Genomic DNA, 26,668 nt, shown 5'->3' on the forward strand with positions numbered 1-26,668 from the left:
AGGCGCGACTGTATGTAAGAGCAGGTTTCTGAAGTGACGTTATTACACCTAAAATAGACCGAATAAAATATATCGATATTAGATTATAAAAATCGGACAAGTGCGAGTTAGATTCGGCCACCGAGGGTTCTGTACAAAGTAGGACATTTGCTTAACCTCGGTGGTTGATACTTAAAACAAGACTATATATTTTTATTATAATGTAAAAATATGAGAGCAGTAATAGAGAATTTTGAGGCATAGACAACCGTTTAATTTAATACGTTAACTTTGAAGTTTGATTTATTTATTTACGACGACAAGAAGCATTGTCATATGTGTGTATGTTTGTAATATTCTTCATTAACTTATATCGCTATAAACATCTGTTTTCGGACACGAGATCTATTCCTCTTTCGATCTATTTATATTTAAAGACACACAGATAAATACATAACGCAGAGACCAATGCAACCCTCTTTTGCCACAAGGGGTCAAAAGAGTACCAGTTAGCGTGTGTCAAGCTCTAACAGAGCCGCACTAAAATAGCCCGCCGGGGTCACTCCAGAGGCCATCGGCAGAGATAACGGGTCAGCTGTTCGCTATACATACCTACCCAGTGATGCGCGATTGTACACTGTGCACTCAGTACAGGCAATCAACATGATGTTTACTTTAAAGGAAATGATGTTTTCCAAGTCAGGACAAAGTTCGCCGCTTCCAGGATGTTTATCGTTATAAATAAACATAAAAACTTGCACACGTCGTCACACAGTCAACGGCCGCTTGTGCCGCGTAGCGCCGTGGGCAGTGACCTGCTCTCTGCATCCACAGTTGTGGGTTCGAATCCCATAACTGGAAAATATTTGTGTGACGAGCATGGAAGTTCGCATGTGTCTGGGTATATTTTAATAGTTATTTGTGCCACTGTCCTGTAATGTGGACCTGTGCAGTGGCATACAATTCTTTATTCTACGACCACGTTCAAAGAAATAAAAGAATTAAAAAAACTTGGCAAATACTTGGCGTTGGGCTTTGGGCATTGGCTCCTCGATTTTGTATCGGCGCGGCTCCTACATAACATTGCCGCACGACTATAGCCTGTAGGAATGAATAGCTTTGTGATTTCCAAGCCGGAGGCGAGAGCTATAAGTAAGGAAGCAGAGGCTATAATTATCAAAGCGCACTATGTCATACGACGTTTTATAACACGTTTGCGAGGAAGGACACCTTGAACACACTTTATGAAAATTATTTTGCATCTTTGCCTGTTTTCCACAAGATGACATTTTGATACGCTTGTCATTTTTGCACAGATAGCGAAATGCGTACGTTTTTTTTAGGGTTCCGAACGTACGTAGTACAAAAACAGAACCCTTATAATATCACTCGGGCACATTTTGATGTCTGTCTGTTTGCTCCGAATGTACTGGACCAATCCAGTTGAAATTTGGTACACATATTAATTCTTGTGACCCAAATACAGGGATGTACCGTGAATAGGTAAAATTTGAATATGGGGGCACTTATTGTAGGTAAGATGGAAAGTTGAAAAAAAAACTTTTACAAACTTCATAGTGGGATACAACAAAGAAACTAGTTTGGCAAAGAGCAAATATATATTTTTTTTAATTTTGAAAAAAATAGTTTTCAAATTATCCAAGAAAACAGACCACTTACCCCCCTTTTCTCCGAAACTACCCAATCTAAAATTTTTTACTTCTGGAGATTTCTATAAAACCTCAGAAAAATTATTTTTTTTAAAATGAAAGTCACTTCTAGGGACAAGATGGAAATTTAAAAAAAGAACATGCTTATACTGCATCGCTACATCAAACAAACAAGCTTAGTAAAAGGATCGCAAATATATTTTTTTTGTAATTTTAAAATAAATAGTTTTCGAGTTATTCAAGAAAATAGACCATCCCGTCTCCTTTTCTCTTGAACTACCAAACCTAAAATTTAAGAAAAAAAAATCATAAATTAATTAAACAAATAAAAAAACCCGACTGCATTAAGTATAAAATAACTGAAAAGAAAAAAACAAGCTCAGTCCCGAAGTGTAGAAAGTAATTAGAAAACAGTCTCACAGTCGTCTTGTTATTATTTTTTTAGTTCGACCTATCTAAGAACACTTGGGTTATTGAGACAAATCTAACGATGTCCTAATTACGTAAATCAGTTCAGTGGTTTAGCAGATATGAGGTAATAAAGAATATTACATACATACATACATACATATATACATACATACATACATACAAACAAGATACGCGCGAAAAACATAATAACCCTTCTTGCAGTAGGGTAAAAAGTTAGCTTTCTACTTGAAGATTTCTGGAAATTTTTGAAACTCTAAATTTTTTTAACTAACGTGGCAAAACATTCAATTTTGTACCAACTTGCATAATATATTAAACTGATCCATCAAAACAAATGTTGAGTTTTGTTTGTTTGTAAAGTTGTAAAGTTTGTAAGCTTGTAACAATTCTTTGAAATGGGGTAATCTTCGGAACTACTGGTCCGATTTTAAAAATTCTTTCACCAGTAGAATGCTACGTTATCGGGGAGTGCTATAGGCTATTTTATATTTAAATCATATATAACTACTGAGTTATCGCGGGTTTTCTCTTACAGGTCGGACCGAAAAACTTACTTATTCGCATGCGCTGCCTCAACCATTGCGTATAACTGAAATAAATGTATGGAGGCTTTTTGAACCTTTAAAAGTTCTACAAAAAAGTCCGCGACACCATATATCTATCTTTTATATTTTAGCAGATATAGTACCTTTAGTACTTTAATAAATTATTTAAATTTTAAACTAAGGTTTACGTCATTATTTACACAATTAAACTTAAATCCTTATCAAAGTGAATTATTTAATAATCACAAGGATATTATAGAGATAAGATTTGCCCTTTACAGTATGTTAATTAGTTATATAGTTTCGGAGATAATACAAAATTTCTGAAAGTCGCAAAAATGCCGCCATATGACGCCCCGCGGTTTCAATTACGTAGTTCCCGTTCCCGTGTGAATATGAGGATCAAACATAGCCAATTATACTCGCAAATAATGTAGCTTTCTATTGGTAAAAGAATTTTCCAAATTGGTCCAGTAGATTACCCCCGACAACCACACAAACTTTACCTCTTTGTAGTATTAACATAGAAGTCGCTTGGGAAATTATAGTCTTTTGATCATTGCACCAAGCACAAAACCAATTTTGCTGAGGGTAGGGATAGGATAGGGGTAGGGAAGGGGTAGGATAGAGGTAGGGTAGGGTAGGGTAGGGTACGGATAAGAATAGAATAGAATAGAATAGAATAGAATATATCTTTTATAAGGTAGGGGTAGTGTAGGGTAGAGGCAAGGTAGAGGTAGGGGAAGGTATAGAGTAGGGGAAGAGTAGGTTAGGGGTAGGGTAAGGTAAGGTAGGGTAGGGGTAGATTACGGGTAGGGTAGGATTAGGGTAGGGGTAAGGTAGGGGTAGGGAAGGGTTAGGGTTAGCGGTAGGGTAGGAGTAAGGTAGGGGTAGGGTAGGGGTAGATTAGGGGTAGGGTTAGGGTTAGCGGTAGGGTAGGAGTAAGGTAGGGCTAGGGTAGAGTAGGGTTAGGCAGGTTTCCGAGCAGGGTAAGGTAGAGGTAGAGAAGTTTACATCAATTTTTACGCGGACGAAGTCGCGGGCGTCCGCTAGTTACAAAGTCAGTGGCCTAATTCACTATTTTTAACCGACTTCCAAAAAGGAGGAGGTTCTACGTTCGGCTGTATGATTTTTTTTTTATGTATGTCCAGCGATAATTCCGTCATTTATGGACCGATTTTGAAAATTCTTTTTTGTTTTGAAGGGTTTGATTCCACGGTGGTCCCACTTTTTTCTTGTCAGGATCTGATGATGGCATCCTAGAGAAAATGAGGGGAACTTTCAAAAATTGTAGAGACGGCTAGTACGTTTGTTATTGTTTCCATAAGGTATTTTAAACCACTACAACTTTATGAAGGTCTGGAGTGGGTCTGATGATGGAGCCGAAACACGGACGATGGAACTCGTCAACGATTTACAGCAGTTACCTTTTGTTTGGGCTTGATTAATTTGTACTGATGAGAACTTTCCACCTAGATGGTTTGTGACTATATTAAGGGTCTGGTGATGGAGACGAACGACAGTTAAGGGAACTCCTCGACGGTTCATAGTAGATACCTTGTGTTTGGACTTGATAAATTTGTATTGCTGAGAACTTTCCACCTAGATGGGTCGTGACTGTATTAGTGGTCTGGTGATGAAGACGAAGGACAGTTATGGGATCTCCTCGACGGTTCACAGTAACTACATTGTGTTTTGACTTGATAATTTTGTATTGATGAGAACTTTCCACCTTGACAGGTTGTGACTGTATTAGGGATCTGCTGATGAAGATGAAGGAGAGTTAAGGGAACTCCTCGACGGTTCACAGTAGCTGCCTTGTGTTTGGACTTGATTAATTTTTAGTTATGATACCTTTCACGTTTTTCTGGATAGTCATATTACGTGTGGATAAAGGGGGAGTGAAATTTTGTATATGAGTTAAGGTAGTATTTTTAAAATTGATTTAGGTACTTATCTTTAGAAAATAACATTTTAGCTAATTCATTTTTGTTCACACTTAATAGGTATGGTAACACTAAAAATTTTAATAAAAAAAAATTTAACCGACTTCCAACTCAAAAATTAGGGTAGATGTAGGGGTTGGGTAGGGTAGGGTTGGGGTAGTGGTAGGGTAGGGGTAGGGTAGGGGTAGGGTGGGGGTAGGGTAGATGTAGGGGTTGGGTAGGGTAGGGTTGGGGTAGTGGTAGGGTAGGGGTAGGATAGGGTAGGGGTAGTAGTAAAGTTGACACCGAAATTTACGCGGACGAAGTCGCGGGCGTCCGCTAGTTTATTATATATTCTCTCACAACTAATCTAAACTAAACTATCTCGTAACTAAAAATAAAACACGGTCCAGGCACTTATTTTTCCGATTTTCCTTTATGGTGTAGAGACGTGGACTATTTGCGCCAGAGAAAGACAAATAATTGATGCGTTCGAGATGTGGTGCTTGGGGCGAATGTTACGTATACCGTAGACTGCCAAACGTACAAATGTGTCAATTCTTTCACAGCTTCAAATTAAAACAAGTGTCTCAACCATCTGTCTACAGCGTATATATAGGCTATATTATATTTTTAAAAAAATTAGGAATCCTTCCTGAAACTCCAATAATGTTACCCAATGTGTACCAAAGTTTTGTTTACATGGCGTGCGCTGCAAAAACTAATGATGTTAGAATAACATAATGTATTACAACTTTGCAGAACACATCATTTTCTACAAAAAATGTCGCGGCAGCATATGTCTATCATATATATTTTAGCAGATATAGTACCTTTGTACTTTAATAAATTATTTAATTTATATACTAAGGTTTACGTCATTATTTACACAAGTAAACTTAAATTCTTATCAAAGCGAATAACTTAATAATCAAGAGGATATTATAGAAATAAGATTTTCCTTTTACAGTATGTTAATTAGTCATATAGTTTTGGAGATAATACAAAATTTCTAAAAGACGAAAATATCCCGCCAAAAGACGCCCCGCGGTTTCACCAACATAGTTCCTGTACCCGTAGGAACACGGAGTAAAAACATAGCCTATGACACTCGCAAATAACGTAGCTTTCTATCGGTAAAAGAATTTTCAAAATAGTTTTGTAGATCCAGAGATTACCCCCTACAACCACACAAACTTTACCTCTTACAATCACACTAATATTATAAAGGCAAAAGTTTGTATGTAAGTGGGTGTTTGTTCCTCCTTTAAGCTGCGGCTACAGAAGCGCTTCAGCTGAAATGGAATTTCATTTGAAATGGAAATAGATTTCACTCAGGATTAACACATAGGCTACTTTTCATCCCGAAAAAATCTATGGTTCAAGTGCGATTTTGGAAAAATTGAATACCACGCGGACGAAGTAGCGGGCGACCGCTTTTATTCATAAAATGTTGACGACTTTTCTGCCATAAAAACTCTTTGCTATGATTTAAAATAGTACCGTTCGTTTACTAAGAGATACTTAAATGTGTTATAAATAGTGTCCGACCGAAAGTTCGGTTTCGGTTTTGACCGAGTTTCAGCCAAAAATCAAGTTTCGGCGGCAGTTTCGGTTTCGACCCAAATAGGCCGAAACGGTTGCCGAAACCGAAACTGATTTCGAAAGTAGTCGTGCACGCTCGCCTAACCTAACTAAAATGTCGCGGGAACTTAAAAAACAAATTTAGGGTTTTGATATAGTGACGTCATGAAACAGTTGAAATAGACCGTCATTGGCTGACAAGCGTTTTGGCTCGTATTGTCAAAAACATATTTAAAAAAATATTAATTACATCTCAAAAAATATGAACTTTTTTCTGTTTTATAACAAACTTAATATACTGTGTTTTCATTTCATGTCTTAATTAATGCAGAATGATTGGTAAAATGCACCAAAGTTCAGTATTTTAAGGAATTTTATACTTGACCACGTGAAATTCAGCTTCGGCCGAAACCGAAACCGAAGCCACGGCCGAATATTCGGTTTCGGTTTCGTCCAGAAAACCAGTTTCGGACGGACTCTAGTTATAAACAATTTTTAAAATATTTAAAAACATATGAGGCCATTTTTCTTGAAAAGTATTGAAAATTACTGATGCGACCCTTCGTGTCGTACTGCGCCGAGAATGTATTCGTTTTGAATTTTTTATTTGGAACAGCTGCCTGTTATTATTAAATATATGCATAGACAAAACAAAGGCAGGTAAATGGTAATTATATACAGACATAGCATACATATCCCATTTTGTAAACATTACATTTTTCCAACTGAATGCATTGCTGGTTTCATAAATATTTAATCTGAATAGGTATTTTTGCGCATTTCTTTCTGTTTCAGTTACATATTTTACTTCGTTTGTGACAGGTTTGGGCCGGAGTTGTATTGCAAGCTTTTTATACAAAATATGCGGCTTTTTGCAATATGACCAGCTAGCAGGCAGCAGGTAGCTAAGCCTGTTTAGTCCTATTGGAGCTGTAGCACGGTTTCATGTGTGTGCTATACTTTACATATAATATAATCAAATCAATATTCATTCAATTCAATTAGGCAGTTTACAAGTACTTAAGAAACGTCAGGTAATCTATACTAATATTATAAAGCGGAAGAAATAGTTTCTTTGTTTATTTGATTGAACGCGCTAATCTCAGGAACTACTGGTCTGGTTTGAAAAATACTTTCAGTAATAGATTGCCCATTTATCGAGGAAGGCTATTATTTTATTGTTATAGGCATTATTTTATTTTCAAAAAAATTAGGGATCCTCCCTGAAATTCCAATATTGTAACCCAAGGTGTAAAAAAGTTTTGTTTACATGGCGTGCGATGCAAAACCTATTGATGTTAGAATAAAATAATGTACTACAACTTTGCAGAAAATATCATTTTCTATAAAAAATATCGCAACAGCATATTATATATTTCTTCTATATTTTAGCAGATATAGTACCTTTTGTACTTTAATAAATTATCTAAATCTTATACTAAGGTTTACGTCATTATTTACACAACTAAACTTAAATCCTTATCAAAATAAATTACTTAATAATCAAGAGGATATTATAGAGATAAGATTTGCCTTTTACAGTATGCTAATTAGTCATATAGTTTCGGAGATGATACAAAATTTCTAAAAGACGCAATAATGCCGCTAAAAGACGTCCCGCGGTTTCACCCACGTAGTTCCTGTTCCCGTAAGAATACGGAAAATAATCCCGTAAGAATACGGAGAAAATTACGTAGATTTTTATCAGTGAAAGAATTATCAAAATCGGTTTTGTAGATCCAGAGATTACCCCCTATAACCACACAAACTATACAACTAACAATCTAAATATATAAAACTCTATGGTGACTGACTGATCTATTAACGCACAGCTCAAACCACTGGAAGGATCGGGTTGAAATTTGGCATGCAAGTAGATTTTATGGCATAAGTATCCACTAAGAGAGGATTTTGATCAATTCTTTTGATCAAGGGGATAAAATAGGGGATGAAAATTTGTATGAAACTTTGTCAATTTTAAACCGATTTAGCTGAAATTTGGAATGGAAATAGATTTAACTCTGGATTAACATATAAGCTACTTTTCATCTCGGAAAAATCCATGGTTCCCGTGGAATTTGTAAAGAACTAAATTTCACGCGGACGAAGTCGCGGGCGTCCGCTAGTACTATTATATTTATGATAATGGTGATAATATAGTCGCAAACTTCAAATTAAAATTACGAGGGTTCCAAACGTGTCTTAATATATTAAGACGGGGAAAAACACAATTTCGTTCAGACAAAAACAGGCATTGACAAGTAAATAAGATTTCATAAAACTATTCCATTATCATCCTGTAGCTACACCACGATACACATCAACGTAGTAGCTGTAGGGTAGAGATAGGGTAGGAGGTAGGGTGAGAGTAGGATAGTGGTAGAGTACGGGTTGGATAGGGGTAGAATATGGGATAGTGTTGGGGTAGGGTACGTAAGGTGTAGGGTAGGGGTCGGGTAGAGGTAGGGTAGGAGTAGGGCTGAGTAGGAGTGGCTTGGGTAGAGGTAGGGTAGGAGTAGGGCTGATTAGGGGTAGCTTGGGTAGGGGTAGGGTAGGTATACGGTGAGAGTAGAATAAGAGATGGGTAGGAAATGATAATCTATTCTTATAATAAAATTGTTACTGTTGGAAAAAAATACTATAGATTAATACTAAAAATAATGTTATTAAAGATTTTTCAAAAATCATAGGGGTATCAAAGGGTTGAAAAGTTGTTGGAATTTTTTTTTATATAAACCTTTTTTATCGATCGATATCGATTTAAGTTATCTTTTTGTAAAATGATTAGTGGACTATACATTACACGACCACGTATACAAAACCTTTAATAAAAAAAAACAACCGACTTCAAAATGACACTAAACTAAAAAGCAAAAAATAACATTGTATGTGGCACCTTCTGATCAATTTGAAGGCGGTGCCAAGACAGTGATGCATTTACTTAAGCCGCTATAGTCATAAAGATTTAGTATTTTCAGGCAGTCCATCCACGTGGTTCTTTTGGAAACAGCTTTTTGACGGCCTCCGTGGCGCAGTGGTATGCGCGGTGGATTTACAAGACGGAGGTCCTGGGTTCGATCCCCGGCTGGGCAGATTGAGATTTTCTTAATTTGTCCAGGTCTGGCTAGTGGGAGGCTTCGTCCGTGGCTAGTTACCACCCTACCGGCAAAGACGTACCGCCAAGCGATTTAGCGTTCCGGTACGATGCCGTGTAGAAACCGAAAGGGGTGTGGATTTTCATCCTCCTCCTAACAAGTTAGCCCGCTTCCGTCTTAGACTGCATCATCACTTACCATCAGGTGAGATTGTAGTCAAGGGCTAACTTGTAAAGAATAAAAAAAAAAAAAAAGCTTTAATAAAAAAAGTCAATGGCCTGGCACCGCCTTCAATTTTATCAGAAGGTAACACATATATATTATTTATTAATACTCCTAAACTTTTCTTTAAGCTTGGTGATGTAAAATTAATATGTACCTATTATTACTAATCGTATATTATTTTATATAATTTTATTATTTTATAATTATTGTTAGCGACGCCGCAAAAGTATGTCCGCTCGGTCCGTGAGCTCACCCTGGGGTCATGCCTGAAAATCAGCACTACAGCTCTCAACTGTAGTAGCGAGCTGAGGCAGCGCCCCTTTCAGCTGAATTTCTTTATATTATTATACTAGCGGACGCCCGCGACTTCGTCCGAGTAAATTTCGATGTCAACTTTACTACTACCCCTACCCTACCCAACCCCTACCTCTACCCTACCCGTACCTTAACCCTACCCTACCCCACCCTACCCCTACCCTACCCCAAACCTACCCCTACCTTACCTACACCCGCGAGTGTCATAGACTATTTGATCCCCATATTCACACGGGAACAGGAACTACGTAAATGAAAGCGCCGGGCGTCATGTAGCGGATTTTCTGCGTCTTTTAGAAATTTTGTACTATCTCCGAAACTATTTAACTAATTAACATATTGTAAAGGGCAAATCTTATCTCCATAATATCCTTGTGATTATTAAATAATTTATTTTAATAAGGATTAAAGTTTAGTATAAATAGTGACGTAAACCTAAGTATATAAAATTAATAATTTTTAAAACACAAAAGGTACTATATCTGCTAATATATAGAAGATAGATATATGGTGTCGCGGACTTTTTTGTAGAACTTTTAAAGATACATAAAGTCTATACATTAATTTCAATTTTACACAAAAGTTAAGGCAGCGCATGCGAATAAGTCTGTTTAAGAGGATTTTCAGTCCGACCTGTATGACAAAAACTGTGATAACTCGACTAATATATATGATACCAATATAAAATAGCCTATAGCACTCCCCGATAATGTAGCATTCTACTGGTGAAACAATTTTTAAAATCAGACCAGTAGTTCCGAAGATTACCCCATTTAAAAAATGTGACAAACTTACAAACTTTACCTCTTTATAATATTAGTATGGACTAAGTACAGACAGAGGAACTTTGTAATTTAAGTAGGTATCTTTAAGTAGTTTGTAAGCTCTGTTAGTATTAGTTTGTAATTTCTCCTTCTTTTTTAATTTGTATTTTTTAGCTGAATAAAGGATTTTATTAATGACCGTATATATATATATATATACGGTCGAATTGAGAACCTCCTCCTTTTTTTAAGGTCGGTTAAAACCATGCAAAAAACAAAGTTTCACTGCCTGAAGCAGCAAGTATAAAATCAACGCTTAAGTATTTTTTTTCAGCACATGGTACGACTAAACTTCAGTGCGTTAGGGATTTTTGTTTTTTGTACAAAAATCAATTTAACTTAAAACGGTAAAATTTCGGCTAACATATATTCCGTTATTTTAGTAGGCCTTAATGTCCTTACGACATACCTTATAAAGTATGTCGTAATATTTACGGGACACCCTAATAGTTCGAAGAGCCGGTGGACGTTGGGATCCCAAGGTGCTGGAATAGCGACCCCGCACCGGCAGTTGGTCGACGCCCACTAGGTGGACTGAGAACATAAAGCTTCGCAGGAAGTCGTTGGATGCTGGCGGCTCCAGGCCGTTGTGTTTGGAATTCCATGCATGTGGCCTATGTCAGCCGTTAGTGATGATGATGATGATAGGAGGCAATGTACTGTAGTCAGCAGTGTACCTACATTAAAATAGGGTGACAATCATGATGAATACTACTCGTGTTACCATGTGTTATCATTATTGGGCCATGATAGCCTAGTGGACATGACTTCTGCCTTTAATATGGATGATGACAGTTTTTTAAATTGTATATAAATTGGGAGTATGCTAATAGTAAAGCAATTTTCTAAAAGTAACAAGATATCCGCCTGCAGCTGCGATTATCACTTTCGGAGCTACAGGGATTTAAAGGGTCACATTTGCGGCGCCGCCACGGATACAAAATGGCACGAATTAATGACATCGTTGATCATAATTATCGTCAGACTAACGGACCCGGTCAAGCTTCGCTTTGACTTATGTGCACTTCTTCCTTATTCCTACTCTACACTACTCTACCTCTACCCCCAGTTTGATTTTGATTTGAGGAGACACGTGCTCAACTGTGAGCCGCATATTATTGTCAATGATGACGATTGACTTGTTTTGTTGTGGCAGCACTTCCGCTGCTGGTGGCTGCTCGGAGGCCTACTGCTGTTCGCGCTGGCGGCAGCGGACGAGCGCTGGGAGCAGGAGACGCATGCAGTGAGGCGCAGCGAGCGCGGCGCTAAGAGCAGGGGTATGTGTTGTGTTGTGTTGTGGCAGCACTTCCGCTGCTGGTGGCTGCTCGGAGGCCTACTGCTGTTCGCGCTGGCGGTAGCGGATGAGCGCTGGGAGCAGGAGACGCATGCAGTGAGGCGCAGCGAGCGCGGCGCTAAGAGCAGGGGTATGTGTTGTGTTGTGTTGTGGCAGCACTTCCGCTGCTGGTGGCTGCTCGGAGGCCTACTGCTGTTCGCGCTGGCGGCAGCGGACGAGCGCTGGGAGCAGGAGACGCATGCAGTGAGGCGCAGCGAGCGCGGCGCTAAGAGCAGGGGTATGTGTTGTGTTGTGTTGTGGCAGCACTTCCGCTGCTGGTGGCTGCTCGGAGGCCTACTGCTGTTCGCGCTGGCGGCAGCGGATGAGCGCTGGGAGCAGGAGACGCATGCAGTGAGGCGCAGCGAGCGCGGCGCTAAGAGCAGGGGTATGTGTTGTGTTGTGTTGTGGCAGCACTTCCGCTGCTGGTGGCTGCTCGGAGGCCTACTGCTGTTCGCGCTGGCGGCAGCGGACGAGCGCTGGGAGCAGGAGACGCATGCAGTGAGGCGCAGCGAGCGCGGCGCTAAGAGCAGGGGTATGTGTTGTGTTGTGTTGTGGCAGCACTTCCGCTGCTGGTGGCTGCTCGGAGGCCTACTGCTGTTCGCGCTGGCGGCAGCGGATGAGCGCTGGGAGCAGGAGACGCATGCAGTGAGGCGCAGCGAGCGCGGCGCTAAGAGCAGGGGTATGTGTTGTGTTGTGTTGTGGCAGCACTTCCGCTGCTGGTGGCTGCTCGGAGGCCTACTGCTGTTCGCGCTGGCGGCAGCGGACGAGCGCTGGGAGCAGGAGACGCATGCAGTGAGGCGCAGCGAGCGCGGCGCTAAGAGCAGGGGTATGTGTTGTGTTGTGTTGTGGCAGCACTTCCGCTGCTGGTGGCTGCTCGGAGGCCTACTGCTGTTCGCGCTGGCGGCAGCGGACGAGCGCTGGGAGCAGGAGACGCATGCAGTGAGGCGCAGCGAGCGCGGCGCTAAGAGCAGGGGTATGTGTTGTGTTGTGTTGTGGCAGCACTTCCGCTGCTGGTGGCTGCTCGGAGGCCTACTGCTGTTCGCGCTGGCGGCAGCGGACGAGCGCTGGGAGCAGGAGGCGCATGCAGTGAGGCGCAGCGAGCGCGGCGCTAAGAGCAGGGGTATGTGTTGTGTTGTGTTGTGGCAGCACTTCCGCTGCTGGTGGCTGCTCGGAGGCCTACTGCTGTTCGCGCTGGCGGCAGCGGACGAGCGCTGGGAGCAGGAGGCGCATGCAGTGAGGCGCAGCGAGCGCGGCGCTAAGAGCAGGGGTATGTGTTGTGTTGTGTTGTGGCAGCGCTAAGAGCAGGGGTATGTATGAATGTGTTTGGAATTACTTTGTAAAAAATTAAACTTATAAGTTTATGTAAAACAAAGATACGACCTTTTATTCAGCAAAAACGCATATTTCGAATATTCGTTAGCGGGAGTCGATATTTATGCGACCTTTGAATGCATGTAAAATCATAACTTTTCTCCATTGTACAATTTTTGATAATACATATATTTTTTTCGATTTTGATGAAAAATGATTTGTACGGAACCATCGGCGGGCGAGTCTGACTCGCACATGTCCGGTATTTACAATAATTGTAACAGCTAGTACTGACTTGTCGTGAACGTTTACATCACCCAATGTCCGTGCATGTGCTGCAATTGTGATGCATACCTACATGCGCATGATGTACCGACCAGCACGACTACAGCTACATACATATCGCTGCGATAGCTACTTATTAGTTAGTGGTAAGCGCTCGTGCGTAAATATATGTAAATGTATAGTTCAATGTACATTAGTAAATTGAACAATTAATCACGTGACTGTATGTATACAATATACACCAGCACGCTTTCATTAATATTTGCGCCATTATTGAACATTATAATATTTGGTAGATTCTACAAGTCATAGGAATGGTGTAGTTTACATTAATGTATGGAGATATGAAGGATGACACGTGATGTATTGGGACGCAGAGACATTCCTTTGTTTTGTTTTTGTGACATTTTGATTTTAAAGTTAACTTTTGAATTTTTTTTGAAAATTTTAGTTTTGATAGTTTCGGAGAAAGGGGGGGGGGGTGGTCTATTTTCTTGAATATCTTGAAAACTACTTATTTCAAAATTACAAAAAAAAAAATGTTTGATTTGTTTTTTTGATGTATCACACGATGCAGTTAAAAAAAGTTTATTTTGAAATTATCATCACCCTCAAAAGTGACCTACCTATATTCTATAGTGAGGTTCCTCACCTCCAATTTCTGAAAAATCTTTTTTCAAAAATCTTGAAGTTAAAAGTTAACTTTGTATTTTTTTTTTAATTTTAGGTTTGGTAGTTTCGGAGAAAATGGTGGGGGGGTGGGGATAGACACTTCCAATCTTCTACTAGACTGAAAAAAAAAACTTTTTGCTAATGAACAGTTTAAGACAATTTTAAAAAAGAGTCAACTAGGTTATTGAATAATGTAAATTCAATGACTATTTATTAAAAATTTTAATAAAAAAAATACAACCGACTTCAAAACCTAAAAACGGACCCACTAAACTAAAAAGTGAAAAATAACATATGTTCTACCTGCTGATCAGTATGAAGGCGGTGCTAAGCCGGTGATGTATTAATTCAAGCCGTGTGAGAATATCTTATAGATTTAGATTTTGCAGACAGCGTTGTTTCATGTGGTCCTGTCAGAAATGGCTTAAATTAAGACAATACTGGCTAAGCACCGCCTTCATAGTGATCAGCAGGTAGAACATATGTTATTTTTCACTTTTTAGTTTAGTGGGTACGTTTTTAGGTTTTGAAGTCGATTGTATTTTTTTTATTAAAATTTTTATTATTTTTCCATTTTTAGTGTAAAATTTCATCTCAAACGAACCCTAATGTCAGAAACAACCCATCTTGGTACAAAATTCTTAGCAATACAAATTAATCAAGCCCAAGCACAAGGTAGCTACCGTAAACCGTTAAGGGATTTCCTTAATTGACCTTGGTCTTTATCATCAGACCCCTAATAACAGACACAACTAATCTATGTAGAAAGTTCTCAGCAATACGAATTAATCAAGGCCAAACACAATGTAGGTACTGTAAACTGTTAAGGAGTTCCCTTAATTGTCCTTGGTCTTCATCACCAAACCCCTAAATGACAGTCACAACCTATCTATGTGGAAAGTTCTCATTAATACAAATTAATCAAGCCCAAACAAAAGGTAACTGCTGTAAATCGCCGAGGAGTTCCCTCGTCTGTTTTATGGCTCCATCATCAAATCAATTTTAAACCTTCATGAAATTGTAGTGCTTAAAAGTACTAAATGGAAAAGTATACGAACATACTAGACACCCATATAATTTTCGAAAGTTCCCCTCAATTTCTCCAGGATCCCATCATCAGATCTTGACATGATGGCAATGGGACCAAATGGGGACTCCGTCTCAAACAAAAAAAAAAATTTAAATCGGTCCAGGCGTCTTTGAGTAATCGGTGTACATACATAAAAAAAAAAAAAAATACCGACCGAATTGAGAACCTCCTCCTTTTTGAAGTCGGTTAAAAATTCAAAAAGTTCAAATGCATGGTTCCCGCGGGATTTGTGAACTGAATTACACGCGGACGAAGTCGCGGGCGTCCGCTAGTAGATAATAACTAGCATATTAGTGAACCCGCCAACCTCCTAAAAACACCAAGTTTATGAGAATGAAGGAGGATTGTGTAACTCAATAACAACCGTAGCACTTTAATTGTACAATAAAAATTTTATTTTTTTCGTAAAATTTTGTTATAAATAAAAATAAGTCGGGTTTTCCTTCCTGACGCTATAACTCCAGAACGCACGAACCGATTTCCACGGTTTTGCATTCGTTAGAAAGGTCTCGGGCTCCGTGAGGTTTATAGCAAAGAAAATTGAGGAAACATTTCAACGTAGGGTAGGGTAGGGGTAGGGTAGAGGTAGGGTAGGGGTAGGGTAGGGTAGGGTAGGGGTAGGGTAGGGGTAGGGTAGGGGTAGGGTAGGGGTAGGGTAGGGGTAGGGTAGAGGTAGTTGGAAAATTACATCGAGTTTCTCGCGGACGAAGTCGCGGGCGTCCGCTAGGTTTGTTATAAATTTCACTTTCTAAATTTTCAAATCGGAAGTAGTGGTACTCTCAGAGACAAGGGCAATAGGTAAGATTTGGTCACTTACATAATTTACACAATTTTTCTTTTAACCGTCTGTCACAAAGCGTTATTCCTCTTTAAGAGTGAATGAACTGAGACACTATTATTTACCTATAAAGGCCCTACTCACACATCTGCCGCAGGGGCAATCTAGGGTGTAGGAGTGGGGATGACCCTTAATTGCATCCTTAATTGTGATGTGTGTAGGCATGCCGGGGCAATTTGGGAGGATGGCCCTGCGGCAGGGCGGCAGGGGCGCGAGACTATCCTTGATCCCTAAGTCGTGCCTGTCGTCGGTTCGTGTGTAGCGCGATTAGGGCAATTTCTCAGTCAGTTTGTCAGCAGCTGTCACACGGAGTGCACGTACAAACAGCATAGAATCAAAATGTGTACTTTTATAATATTCATGTGGCATAACTGACTTCTTTTCTGTAGCCATTTCTTCACCCAGTATCTCCTTTTCCTTTTTTTTTGAGGTAGCACCACAGAAAGCGCCAAGGCTACTCCAATCTTTTGAGTGGTGGGTGCCATTCTCAATACATGTGCTCAGCTCGGCTTATTCTGGAACACTGCACGGCAGGCAAGTGTGTAGAGATACTCCCGATATCGCCACAACCGCCGTGCACCCTAGATTGCCCCTGCGGCAGATGTGTGAGTAGGGCCCTACAGAGCAGGACATCAATAACAATAAATATTGTATCATTGTTTTACAAAGTGACATTAGCACTGTCAGTGGATATGATTTTACATATAGATTATTTGCTGCGCCTGCAAAAACTGTGCCGCAAAATTTCACTATAACGTAACTGCTCATTTAACTATTCCTATCTTCATTTCACGCGCATAATTTCCATCCCGTGGAAATACGAGGAAATTACAGCACAAGTTACTCCCGAAAAATATATGTCTCCTGGTGAAAGAATGTTTCTAATCTGTCCAGTGATTTTCAGTTTATTCGTTATATATAAATACAAAATTTTCTTCTTTAAATAGTAGATTTTAGATGTAGGTATATACATATATAACCGAATAAGAACAGTGGCGTTTAAACAAGTAGTTACGGATTTAGATTGAAAATGTACGTAAATAATTTGCTACCCAGTTAGGTAATGCTACCTCAAAATATCTGCCTTTATTTAGTATTCCAAACATGCAGCTGTGTTTGCTTTCTGACGTCAGTAGGTCGGCAGACATCAACATAAATAGAAACATATTAAACAAGGTTAACCTATATTCACAGCACAGAGAAGGTATAGCCCATAGACCCAGAACAGCCATCTAGGTAGTTCCGGGTAGTTAGGTAAATTCAACTACAAAAATATGGTCATAGCATATTTTTGGTTACCGTAACATACAGAATATCCCGTAAATAGTACGACAAACTCTGCAGGGTGATAGCTGACATGAAGGCCAATATATGTTAGCCGAACGGTTTTTAAGTTATTATGATTTTTGTACAAAATACAAAAATCCCTACCCTGAGTGCAGTTTAGTCGTACTATTTGCTGAAAAACTACTTTAGCGTTGACTTTATGCTTGGTAACTATTTTTTATTAGTTGTTTCAGCTAATGCAACCTTTTTTCCAAAATCGGACATAATTGCTATTTTTTAACCGACTTCAAAAAGGAGGAGATTCTCAATTCGGTCGGTATTTTTTTTTTTATGTATGTACACCGATTACTCAAAGACGCCTGGACGGATTTCAAAAATTCTTTTTTTGTTTGAAATGGTATAGTTCCCATTTGGTCCCATTGCCATCATGTGAAGATCTGATGATGGAATCATGGAGAAATTGAGGGGAACTTTCGAAAATTATATGGGTGTCTATTACGTTCGTAAACTTTTCCATTTAGTACTTTTAAGCACTACAATTTCATGAAGGTTTAAAATCGATCTGATGATGGAGTCATAAAACAGACGAGGGAACTCCTCGGCGATTTGGGAGGGAACTCCTCGGCGGTGGTGGTGGTGGTGGTGGGTTGTGACTGTCATAAGGGGTCTGATGTATTCGTTTGAGATGAAATTTTACACTAAAAATGGAAAAATAATAAAAATTTTAATAAAAAAATACAACCGACTTCAAAACCTAAAAACGTACCCACTAAACTAAAAGTGAAAAATAACATCATAATATGTTCTACCTGCTGATCAGTATGAAGGCGGTGCTTAGCCGGTGTTGTCTTAATTTAAGCCATTTTTGACAGGACCACATGAAACAACACTGTCTGCAAAATCTAAATCTATAAGATATTTTCACATGGCTTGAATTAATACATCACCGGCTAAGCACCGCCTTCATACTGATCAGCAGGTAGAACATATTATGATGTTATTTTTCACTTTTAGTTTAGTGGGTACGTTTTTAGGTTTTGAAGTCGGTTGTATTTTTTTATTAAAATTTTATGTTTAACGATTTCTTTGCATGTTCTTCTAACCATTGAAAAAAATATACTAGGCAAAGTTGTGCATCAAGTTGTGCTTACAAACATTTATATTTAAAAAGGATTCCAAAGATGTTCAACTTTAGTACATTATTCTCAAAATGTTTGTAACAATTACTATTTTCTTTCCGTAAGGAGTCGGTTATGTAAAAATCGTTACTTATAGTCTGTTTATTAATTCGGCAGAATTCTGACATTTCTATTTTCGGTTCCATTTATCAGTCACTTTTGAAATTTCAGTTGTCACAAACCTTTTTTCTGCTGTTTGTTTCATCAAACCAAACTAAAAAATCATTCTTAATATGAAAAAAATTGATTTCACCTAAATTTATTACAGAAATAAGTATTTAGTAATTTAAATAAAAAAATCCAATGCACACTTTAAAGTATAATTAAAATAATTTATTTTGCTATGTTAGGAAAAAATAAACATCAGGAAGTCAGAAGTAATTATAGAAACATCAGAAGTAATTATAGAAAGCCCAAATTTATCAATTAGCATCATAGTCGTCGCCATTATCGGCATCTTCATCAACATCATCATCATTATCCCCAATATTAAACGTAAAAAAAAAATGAACAGTATTAATTAGGTGGTGGCCTCACCACATGACCCGTACCCTGCTAGACCCAAACCAACTCGATTGAGTTGAACTTGCAGTGAACTGCACAGACTCCAAGGGGGTAAATGAAGAATAGTGATACTGGTTTGTACTGCTAAATCTATGATGAATTTATTATGTATTTATGATGATGATTGAACATCGTATTATAGTTATGGATTCCATGTTTGACAAAAGTAGTCCAACGGCAGTTTTAAGTGATGTACTTAGAAGCGCCGCAGGGCTGCTTTTGTCCAACGTGTTTATTAAATTTTATTAGCAGAATGCACCGGCGTAGTTTCCGTTCTCTTAGGAATAAGGAGATCAAATTATGGAAATATAGTTTCCAAACAGTGAAAGAATTTTTCAAATCGGTTCAGTAATTTTGGAGCCTATTAAATGCAAACAAACGAACAAACAAATAATCAATTTTTTCCTTTATAAATATTAGTATATATATTAAATATTATTGTTTTAAAATTTAAAATATAATAAAATGCAATAAATAAGAGAAAAACAATACGTTTCAAGGACCTAAATAAAAAATAAAAAGTTACAGACAAACAAACTTGCGAATGGGACAAAATTGTGATGTTGGCGATTCTAGTGTTAACAAATAACAGCTGTCAGGGCCTCTATATTTTAGTGATGTATAAACAGGTTATTGGTGTAGATATATAAAGCTATGGAAATTGCATTCAAACGTAAATTCAATTAAAATTTTTATAGAGTCCAAAATACCATCGCAAATAATACTTCATTTTATTAAAAAGGTTTGTGAAATCTGCTGTCTTTCCTGGTCTGGCTAGTTGATGATATTTTTTCCCCACGTCATTTCTATCGAATTTGATATTTGTAAATTGTGTTGCTTAAAATTAAGATAATATTATACTGATTTACAATTAAATTGAAACTTAAGTCTGTATAAATTTCAGTTTTAGAATCGAAAGAATAAGTTTCGTTTTAGTTGAACTTGTCATCTTTTTTTATGGGAACTGTTTTACATATAGAAACACCGGAAACGGACATAGAAATGTCAGAATTCTACGGAATTAGTAAATAGGTTATAACAAAAATTTGTTGCTGTCACTTAAATAACAAAAAAATACGTTAAATAATAAGAAAGAAAGAAGAAATATGTTTATTAATTTTTAGTGTCACAAACAGTACATCCTATCTTAGATATAATATGACTGTCTGTGACAGAAAACAGTATGAGTTTACAGCTCGACATTAGCCGTTCATCGCAAAAAAAGCAATGCCCGGCGCTGATTTTCATCGTGATTTTTAACCGGGCCAATGATTTTACCAGAAGAACGTATGTCCGGACTATAAGGAATTGATCTGGTCTAGCATAATCTGCTAAAGAGGTCAATATCCGGTCTAGCAAACCGGGCCAGCATAGCCTGAAGGGCTAATACGAACCGGGTCAGCATAGTCTGAAGGGTTAATACGAACCGGGCCAGCTTAGTCTGAAGGGTTAATGCGAACCGGGCCAGCATGGTCTGAAGGGATAATGTGAACCAGGCCAGATTTTTAAAGGTAACGCTAGAAGATATCTAGGAAAACATTGTTTGTGGTTCTTAATTAACAAACAAGGACGAAGTTGTGTGAAGTGGTAATAGACTGAGTGCAGTAGTGTGGTATTCCATTTCATGATGGTTTACATCTGACAGTATCAGCGCTATACTTGATCTGGGTATTTGCCATCCTTGAAACGTAAAGCTTAGAACCTGATCCGAGGCTACGGCTTCTCCGTTATCAGAAGTGGAGTTTAGTCTGCTCCACCGACATAGAAATATGACTACATACCAATAACTAAAGTATACTTATAAATGTGTTTTTGTACCTTAAAGTACCTACACTAGTTCACACTAAATAACTAACATAAATTTCTTTAATTTCCGACAGAAGCTAAATTTGGGTTGAGACTCGCGAATTGGTGGCGGAATGTTGTTCCAGCATCGCGTGGCAGCATATTTAAAACTGCCCCTAAAAGCCGCAGAGCAATGTCGGGGGATCGTAAGAGGCTTTCTTGTTCACCTGTATTGTTCTTTACAGTCACAAATTAAAAGAAACAAGATGTAGTTTTCTCCTAGAAGTCATCTTTAGCAAACCATGATGATTTAAAAACGGAGAAACATGAGTTTTAGGGAGAATCCTAAATAAACTTAAATTTTGCACTTCAAAAACCCATTCTAATTTCGTTCCCTTTAAAACTACGTTAGTAGAAAAGGAGGTGCCCAAAACCAGATTCATACCCACACCCTCTGGAATCGGAGGCAGAGGTCATATTCACGGGTCTATCACGGCTCTTAAATCACCTCATCAATGGCGACTTAGAATGGCGGATTTTAGTTGGTCAACTACAACTCTATAAATTTTAAATAGGGATGGTTTTATTCTTAATTTCATTATACTTCTGTGCATTTTCGCGTATCCATAAACAACCGTTTAGGATGTAGAGAATCAGGACACAAGACTAACAAATTTAGCAATTTAAAACATATTATTTCAAAAACAGATCTATAAATTAAAAAATGGTATTTGCACACTCACATTATTATTTCAAGACATACGGCTAAAGGTAGCTAAACTGCACGGAAGGTAGCGATTTATGAATTTTATGAAAGCAGTTGCCAGCTGCCGTTGCCAACGTGCTGCTCGTGTAAATTAACCCTATAGGACTGTAAAATTTCGGCAAACATACATTGTGTGATTTTAGTAGGCCTTGATGTCGTAATATTTACGGGACACCTTGTACATAAAATGCCCTAATATGTATAATATGTTACAGTGGGCGTTAATTAATGTTCTCCCTTAAGCCACAGAATACACAAAAGTTCAAGTTATTTTACTGACGTGTACGGTGTTTAGTTAGCCCAGAATGCTCTCGCCTTCGGCTCCGCAGCCAGTTGTACCATGTGACTGCAGTCCGGAGCACGGAATGAATAATATCAAGCAGCTCTAGCGTGTTCTGCTCTGTGATCCGTACGCCGTACGGCCGAGGCCGACGACGACAATCTGTAGAATGTATCAGAAATCATTTGAATTGTTTACAATGTTGCAGAGATCTGCCGTTACGTGCGCGGCGCGTGGTCCGACTGCGACCCGAAGACCAACGTGCGCTCGCGGACCCTCACGCTGAAGAGAGGCGACCCCGCCAGCTGCGAGAGCGCCAAAACCATTCAGAAGAAGTGCAAGAAAGGTAACCCACCTGTTTTGGTTTTTCATTAGTGAAAAGTAAACCATCCAATTAGCGATAGCTACCTAGTGTAACCCGTGTACTTTCCGTCAAATATAGCCTCAAATTCAGTTTTTTACTATTGTCGCACCAACTCCTGAGTTCCTAACGCGGTCTTTTGTGACTGGTGGAGGGGAATGGTTGCTCATACTTCAAATATATGATGGCAAATAAACCTACGATTATTATTATTACGAAGTCCTGGGGTCGCGCTCATGAGATACTGAGTTTTTCTAAGATTTTCAGTGTAATTCTCAGTGGGCCTAAATTAAGTTAACACGATCACTCAGAGCAGAGAATCGGCATTGAAGCTGCGCGTAGGGTCTGAGCTCCACATTCCCTCCCGTGAAATGTGCACTTCCCTCTCTCGCTCCTACAGTTACGTTACTGAACCTGTCTCTCTTTCTATCTTCACTAGCTCCTCACTAACCACCACCACCACTCACTCGCCACTCACTCCCCAAATCGCGCGTGCGTCACTTCACAAATGCTCTGGCCACTGCGGGTATGGGGTACATACAAAAGAGGTGTGGATGTGGCTAATGCAGTACTCGTCCGCAGCAGCTTGTCGCTACGAGAAGTCGTCGTGGAGCGAGTGCGGCCCCTCCGGCGAGATGTCCCGCACGGACCCCCTCAAGGCCAACAGCGACCCCGCGTGCGAGCAGAGCCGGCGCCTCACCAAGAAGTGCAACAAGAACAAACAGATCAAAGCCTCTAAAGACAAGGGTATCTATATGTTCTACTTACGCTCTATGAAGACCGGCGACACTCCGGCGCACGACTCCCCCCGGTCCCGTGACGTGCGCTAACCGACCGACCGACCGACCGAGTCATTTTCAAATTATAATATACCAGTATAATAACGTAAAATAAAAAAAGATAGTTTTATATTTTCGTTTCATTTTTATGTTGACCTGTTAATTTAATTTTTTTAATGCGGGCCTCGGCGGTTACTACTTTTAGTTCTTCTCTGGCGCGGCCGTAGTGCTGTGCCGCACTGCTGTGTGCTGCAGTGTCGCAGTGCTGTGGGTCTCAACAGAGAGGGCCTGGGTTCGATTCCCGGCAAAGACATACCGCTGACCGATAACGTAGACTGTGACCGATAGACACCGTCGGAGGTATTCAGAAGCTAAAAAGCTTTTTTTTTGATGAGTCCATCTTATTAGGCGTATTGAGATTAAACAAAAACTGCTTACCTATTGATATTTTCTAAATAAGATTTTGTAATTATTGGGAGGGCTATACGAATATAAAAACACACCTACAAGGAACAACAGGGTTTTTAGTACACACTGTATATAGGTACTTTCTATTGGTATTTTCGACTTTCGTTGTTATACAGAATCAAGGCCCAGGCGTCTAGTTCATAGACACCAACACTAGCGAGAAGTCCGTTATAATGAAATCGAATCTACGTAATTTGTCACCGACAACGTTCAAAGGCCAGACTGCATGTATTTTTGTTGATTTTGGTTAAATGGATTAGGAACATTGAAAGAGTTCATCATCATCATCATCATATCAGCCGCACTTAACTGCAATCTCAAAGGCCTTCGGTAGGGACTTCCAAGCATCACGACTCTGAGCCGCCAGCGATTCGTTGGGATTCACTGGATCACTGGATCCCTGCGACTCGCTTGATGTCGTCAGTCCACCTGGTTGGTGGACTGACGACATGACATGGGAGGGGTCAACCTACATTGACTTTTCTAGTGCGGGTCGCCATTTCAGCACTTTGGGACCGCAACATCAACTCACTCAACTCACTCAACCGCAACTCGTTTCATCGTCTGACTATGAGCCTTCTTATGAGGCTAGGCTTATAGTTAGGGACCAAGTCTCGGAACCTTAGGACATTACTGGCTACACGCATTGTTCGAAAACTTTCGTTTTCGGAGGAAATGATATCGCGGAATTTCCCGAACGCTACCGGATCGATGGTTTACATTTTTTCTCGAAATTGAACCTACCTAACTGGACCATACGAATATATCCTGGGTATATATATTCGTATACAATTTCGAGTGCAGCGTTCTCAACTATAACTGAGTGGAGCGATATATGAGCGTCACACATTATGTTCGTTTTGGCCATGATCATTTTCAGACCCACCTGTTGAGAAACTCTGCTGAAGTCATTGAGCATAATACTAAGGTTATCTATAGTCTCTGCCATGATGTCTACATCGTCGGCGAACTGCAGCTGAGTGATGTACTCGCCATTCATGTTGATGCAAAGTACGTCCCAGTCCATAAATAAACTTATAGACGTCTTCCAATGCGGCGGTAAACAGCTTCGGTGAGATCACATAGCCCTGACACACTCCTCACTGCAACTGGATTGGCCTCGTAGTCTGATCATGTATACGGACTGACATAGTAGCGATTTCGTACTAGTACTTCAACGCTTGGATGTACCTGTAGTCAATTCGGCATCTCTGCAACGACCTTAACGCCGAATTGAAGGCTTTTTCATAATTCACAAACGCTAAACAAAGTGGCTGAAAATAGTCTTGGTTCTTCTGCATAACCTGCCACAGCGTATGAATGTTGTCTACGATATCAATACCTCTTCGGAGTCTGGCTCGTTCGGGAGGTTGAATCGTCAAACCTACGAAAGAGACGATTCGTAATGATTCTCCAAAACAATTTCTAAAGTGAGAGTTTAACGTGTTTAATTATTTCATTAATAATTTTATTAACTTACAGCCCAATTGGGATGATGATGTAACAACTTACACGAATGGCTGTTGCCCGTTGCCCGTTGCCCGTCGCCCGTTGCCCGTTGCCCGTCGCCCTTTGCCCGTCGCCCGTTGCCCATGGGATCTGATTGACCACTGACTTGTATGATTTGTGTGCTGAGCGGGGTACTTCCTGCAGTTTTATTTGAAGAACCTCACTTCTTACTGCTATGGTGAAATTATTATTCGTCATGGAAAGTCTGTCGTTTTGTGATGCCTTCTTAATCTAATTCTGGCTAATCTTGAAACCGAAATATACTTAGTAAACTTTTATTGGCTTTTCACTCTCAATATTCTTAAAATGTCACACGATTTTATCATATCATTCATAGATTCTGGGGCAAGAATGGTCACCTTCCACAATTGTCCGAAAAGAGGTCGGTTGGAATTTAACAACGATCCTCTGAGCCACCGAACCATCTGAGCGCCATTGACAGCCAGACTTTCGGCATTTTATAAAAGCTGAAACTTTGTGTGTGGCGCGCCCACATCGGCAACAGGCAATAGGAGCCCGTAGTTGTCCAACATTTGGCTGGACACTGGGCGCTGGGCGCTGGGCGCTGGGTCTCCGGTTAAAGGTTGCAATGAAGCCAAGTGTTTGGCGACTAGACACATGACGTCTGATGATTATAAAATATAAAAATATTACGCTTTAAACTTGACTCGTTGAAGGTACTGGACATTAATTTGTTACAAGCTACCTCCCACATCCATCACTGGCGACACCCCTGCCGTAAGCGAGTGCCTACGGCAGAGGCGCACGCTCACCGGACTACCGGTGCCTGGGACCGCGCCGCGCCATAACACGGCTGACAAACTTTGTGCTGTCATAAAATCTCTAGTCAAGTCAACACAGGCTCTGACTTTATATTGAGGATTCACTCCTGGTAAAGAGCTCGTTTATCTTTTATTGAGTTTATTGGGGCTGGGCAGTGCGAAATCTATTACCCATGATTCTTCAGGAGTGATTTCCCTCCTGCAGGCTCCCGCTGCAGTGTATCTCACTGGAATCAAAAAGCCCATGCAACAAGTATTCCATCCAAGCTTCTTTTTAAAAATACCTAGGAGCTCACTAATTGGAAGTATTCCTGCCCCAAAACCATCTACTTGTGACAATAGTATAGATATTATTGAATTACTATTATCATACTTATCAGACGTTACTATTATTGAGTCATCATACTTATCAGATGTTACTATTATTGAGTCATCATACTTATCAGATGTTACTATTATTGAGTCATCATACTTATCAGATGTTACTATTATTGAGTCATCATACTTATCAGATGTTACTATTATTGAGTTATCATACTTATCAGACGTTACTATTATTGAATTATCATACTTATCAGACGTTACTATTATTGAGTCATCATACTTATCAGATGTTACTATTATTGAGTCATCATACTTATCAGATGTTACTATTATTGAGTTATCATACTTATCAGACGTTACTATTATTGAGTTATCATACTTATCAGACGTTACTATTATTGAATTATCATACTTATCAGACGTTACTATTATTGAGTCATCATACTTATCAGATGTTACTAT

General features: G+C 39.5%; 1 protein-coding gene across 2 annotated transcripts in view; it reads left to right on the forward strand.

Moving 5' to 3' along the window:
- The window catches only part of LOC128199705 (uncharacterized), a 34,786-nt gene that overhangs the window by 7,724 nt on the left and 394 nt on the right, over positions 1 to 26,668 (forward strand). Inside the window, exons 2-4 of one of the 2 annotated variants that reach the window (XM_052890528.1) lie at positions 11,751 to 12,900; positions 22,192 to 22,329; positions 22,930 to 23,091. In XM_052890528.1, coding sequence (XP_052746488.1) covers positions 11,751 to 12,900; positions 22,192 to 22,329; positions 22,930 to 23,091 — 1,450 coding nt within the window. Of the gene's footprint in view, positions 1 to 11,750; positions 12,901 to 22,191; positions 22,330 to 22,929; positions 23,254 to 26,668 lie in introns of those variants that run through there. The other variant, XM_052890527.1, reaches the window with a different exon arrangement.

Source organism: Bicyclus anynana, chromosome Z, assembly GCF_947172395.1.
Source record: "Bicyclus anynana chromosome Z, ilBicAnyn1.1, whole genome shotgun sequence".
Lineage (NCBI taxonomy): Eukaryota > Metazoa > Arthropoda > Insecta > Lepidoptera > Nymphalidae > Bicyclus > Bicyclus anynana.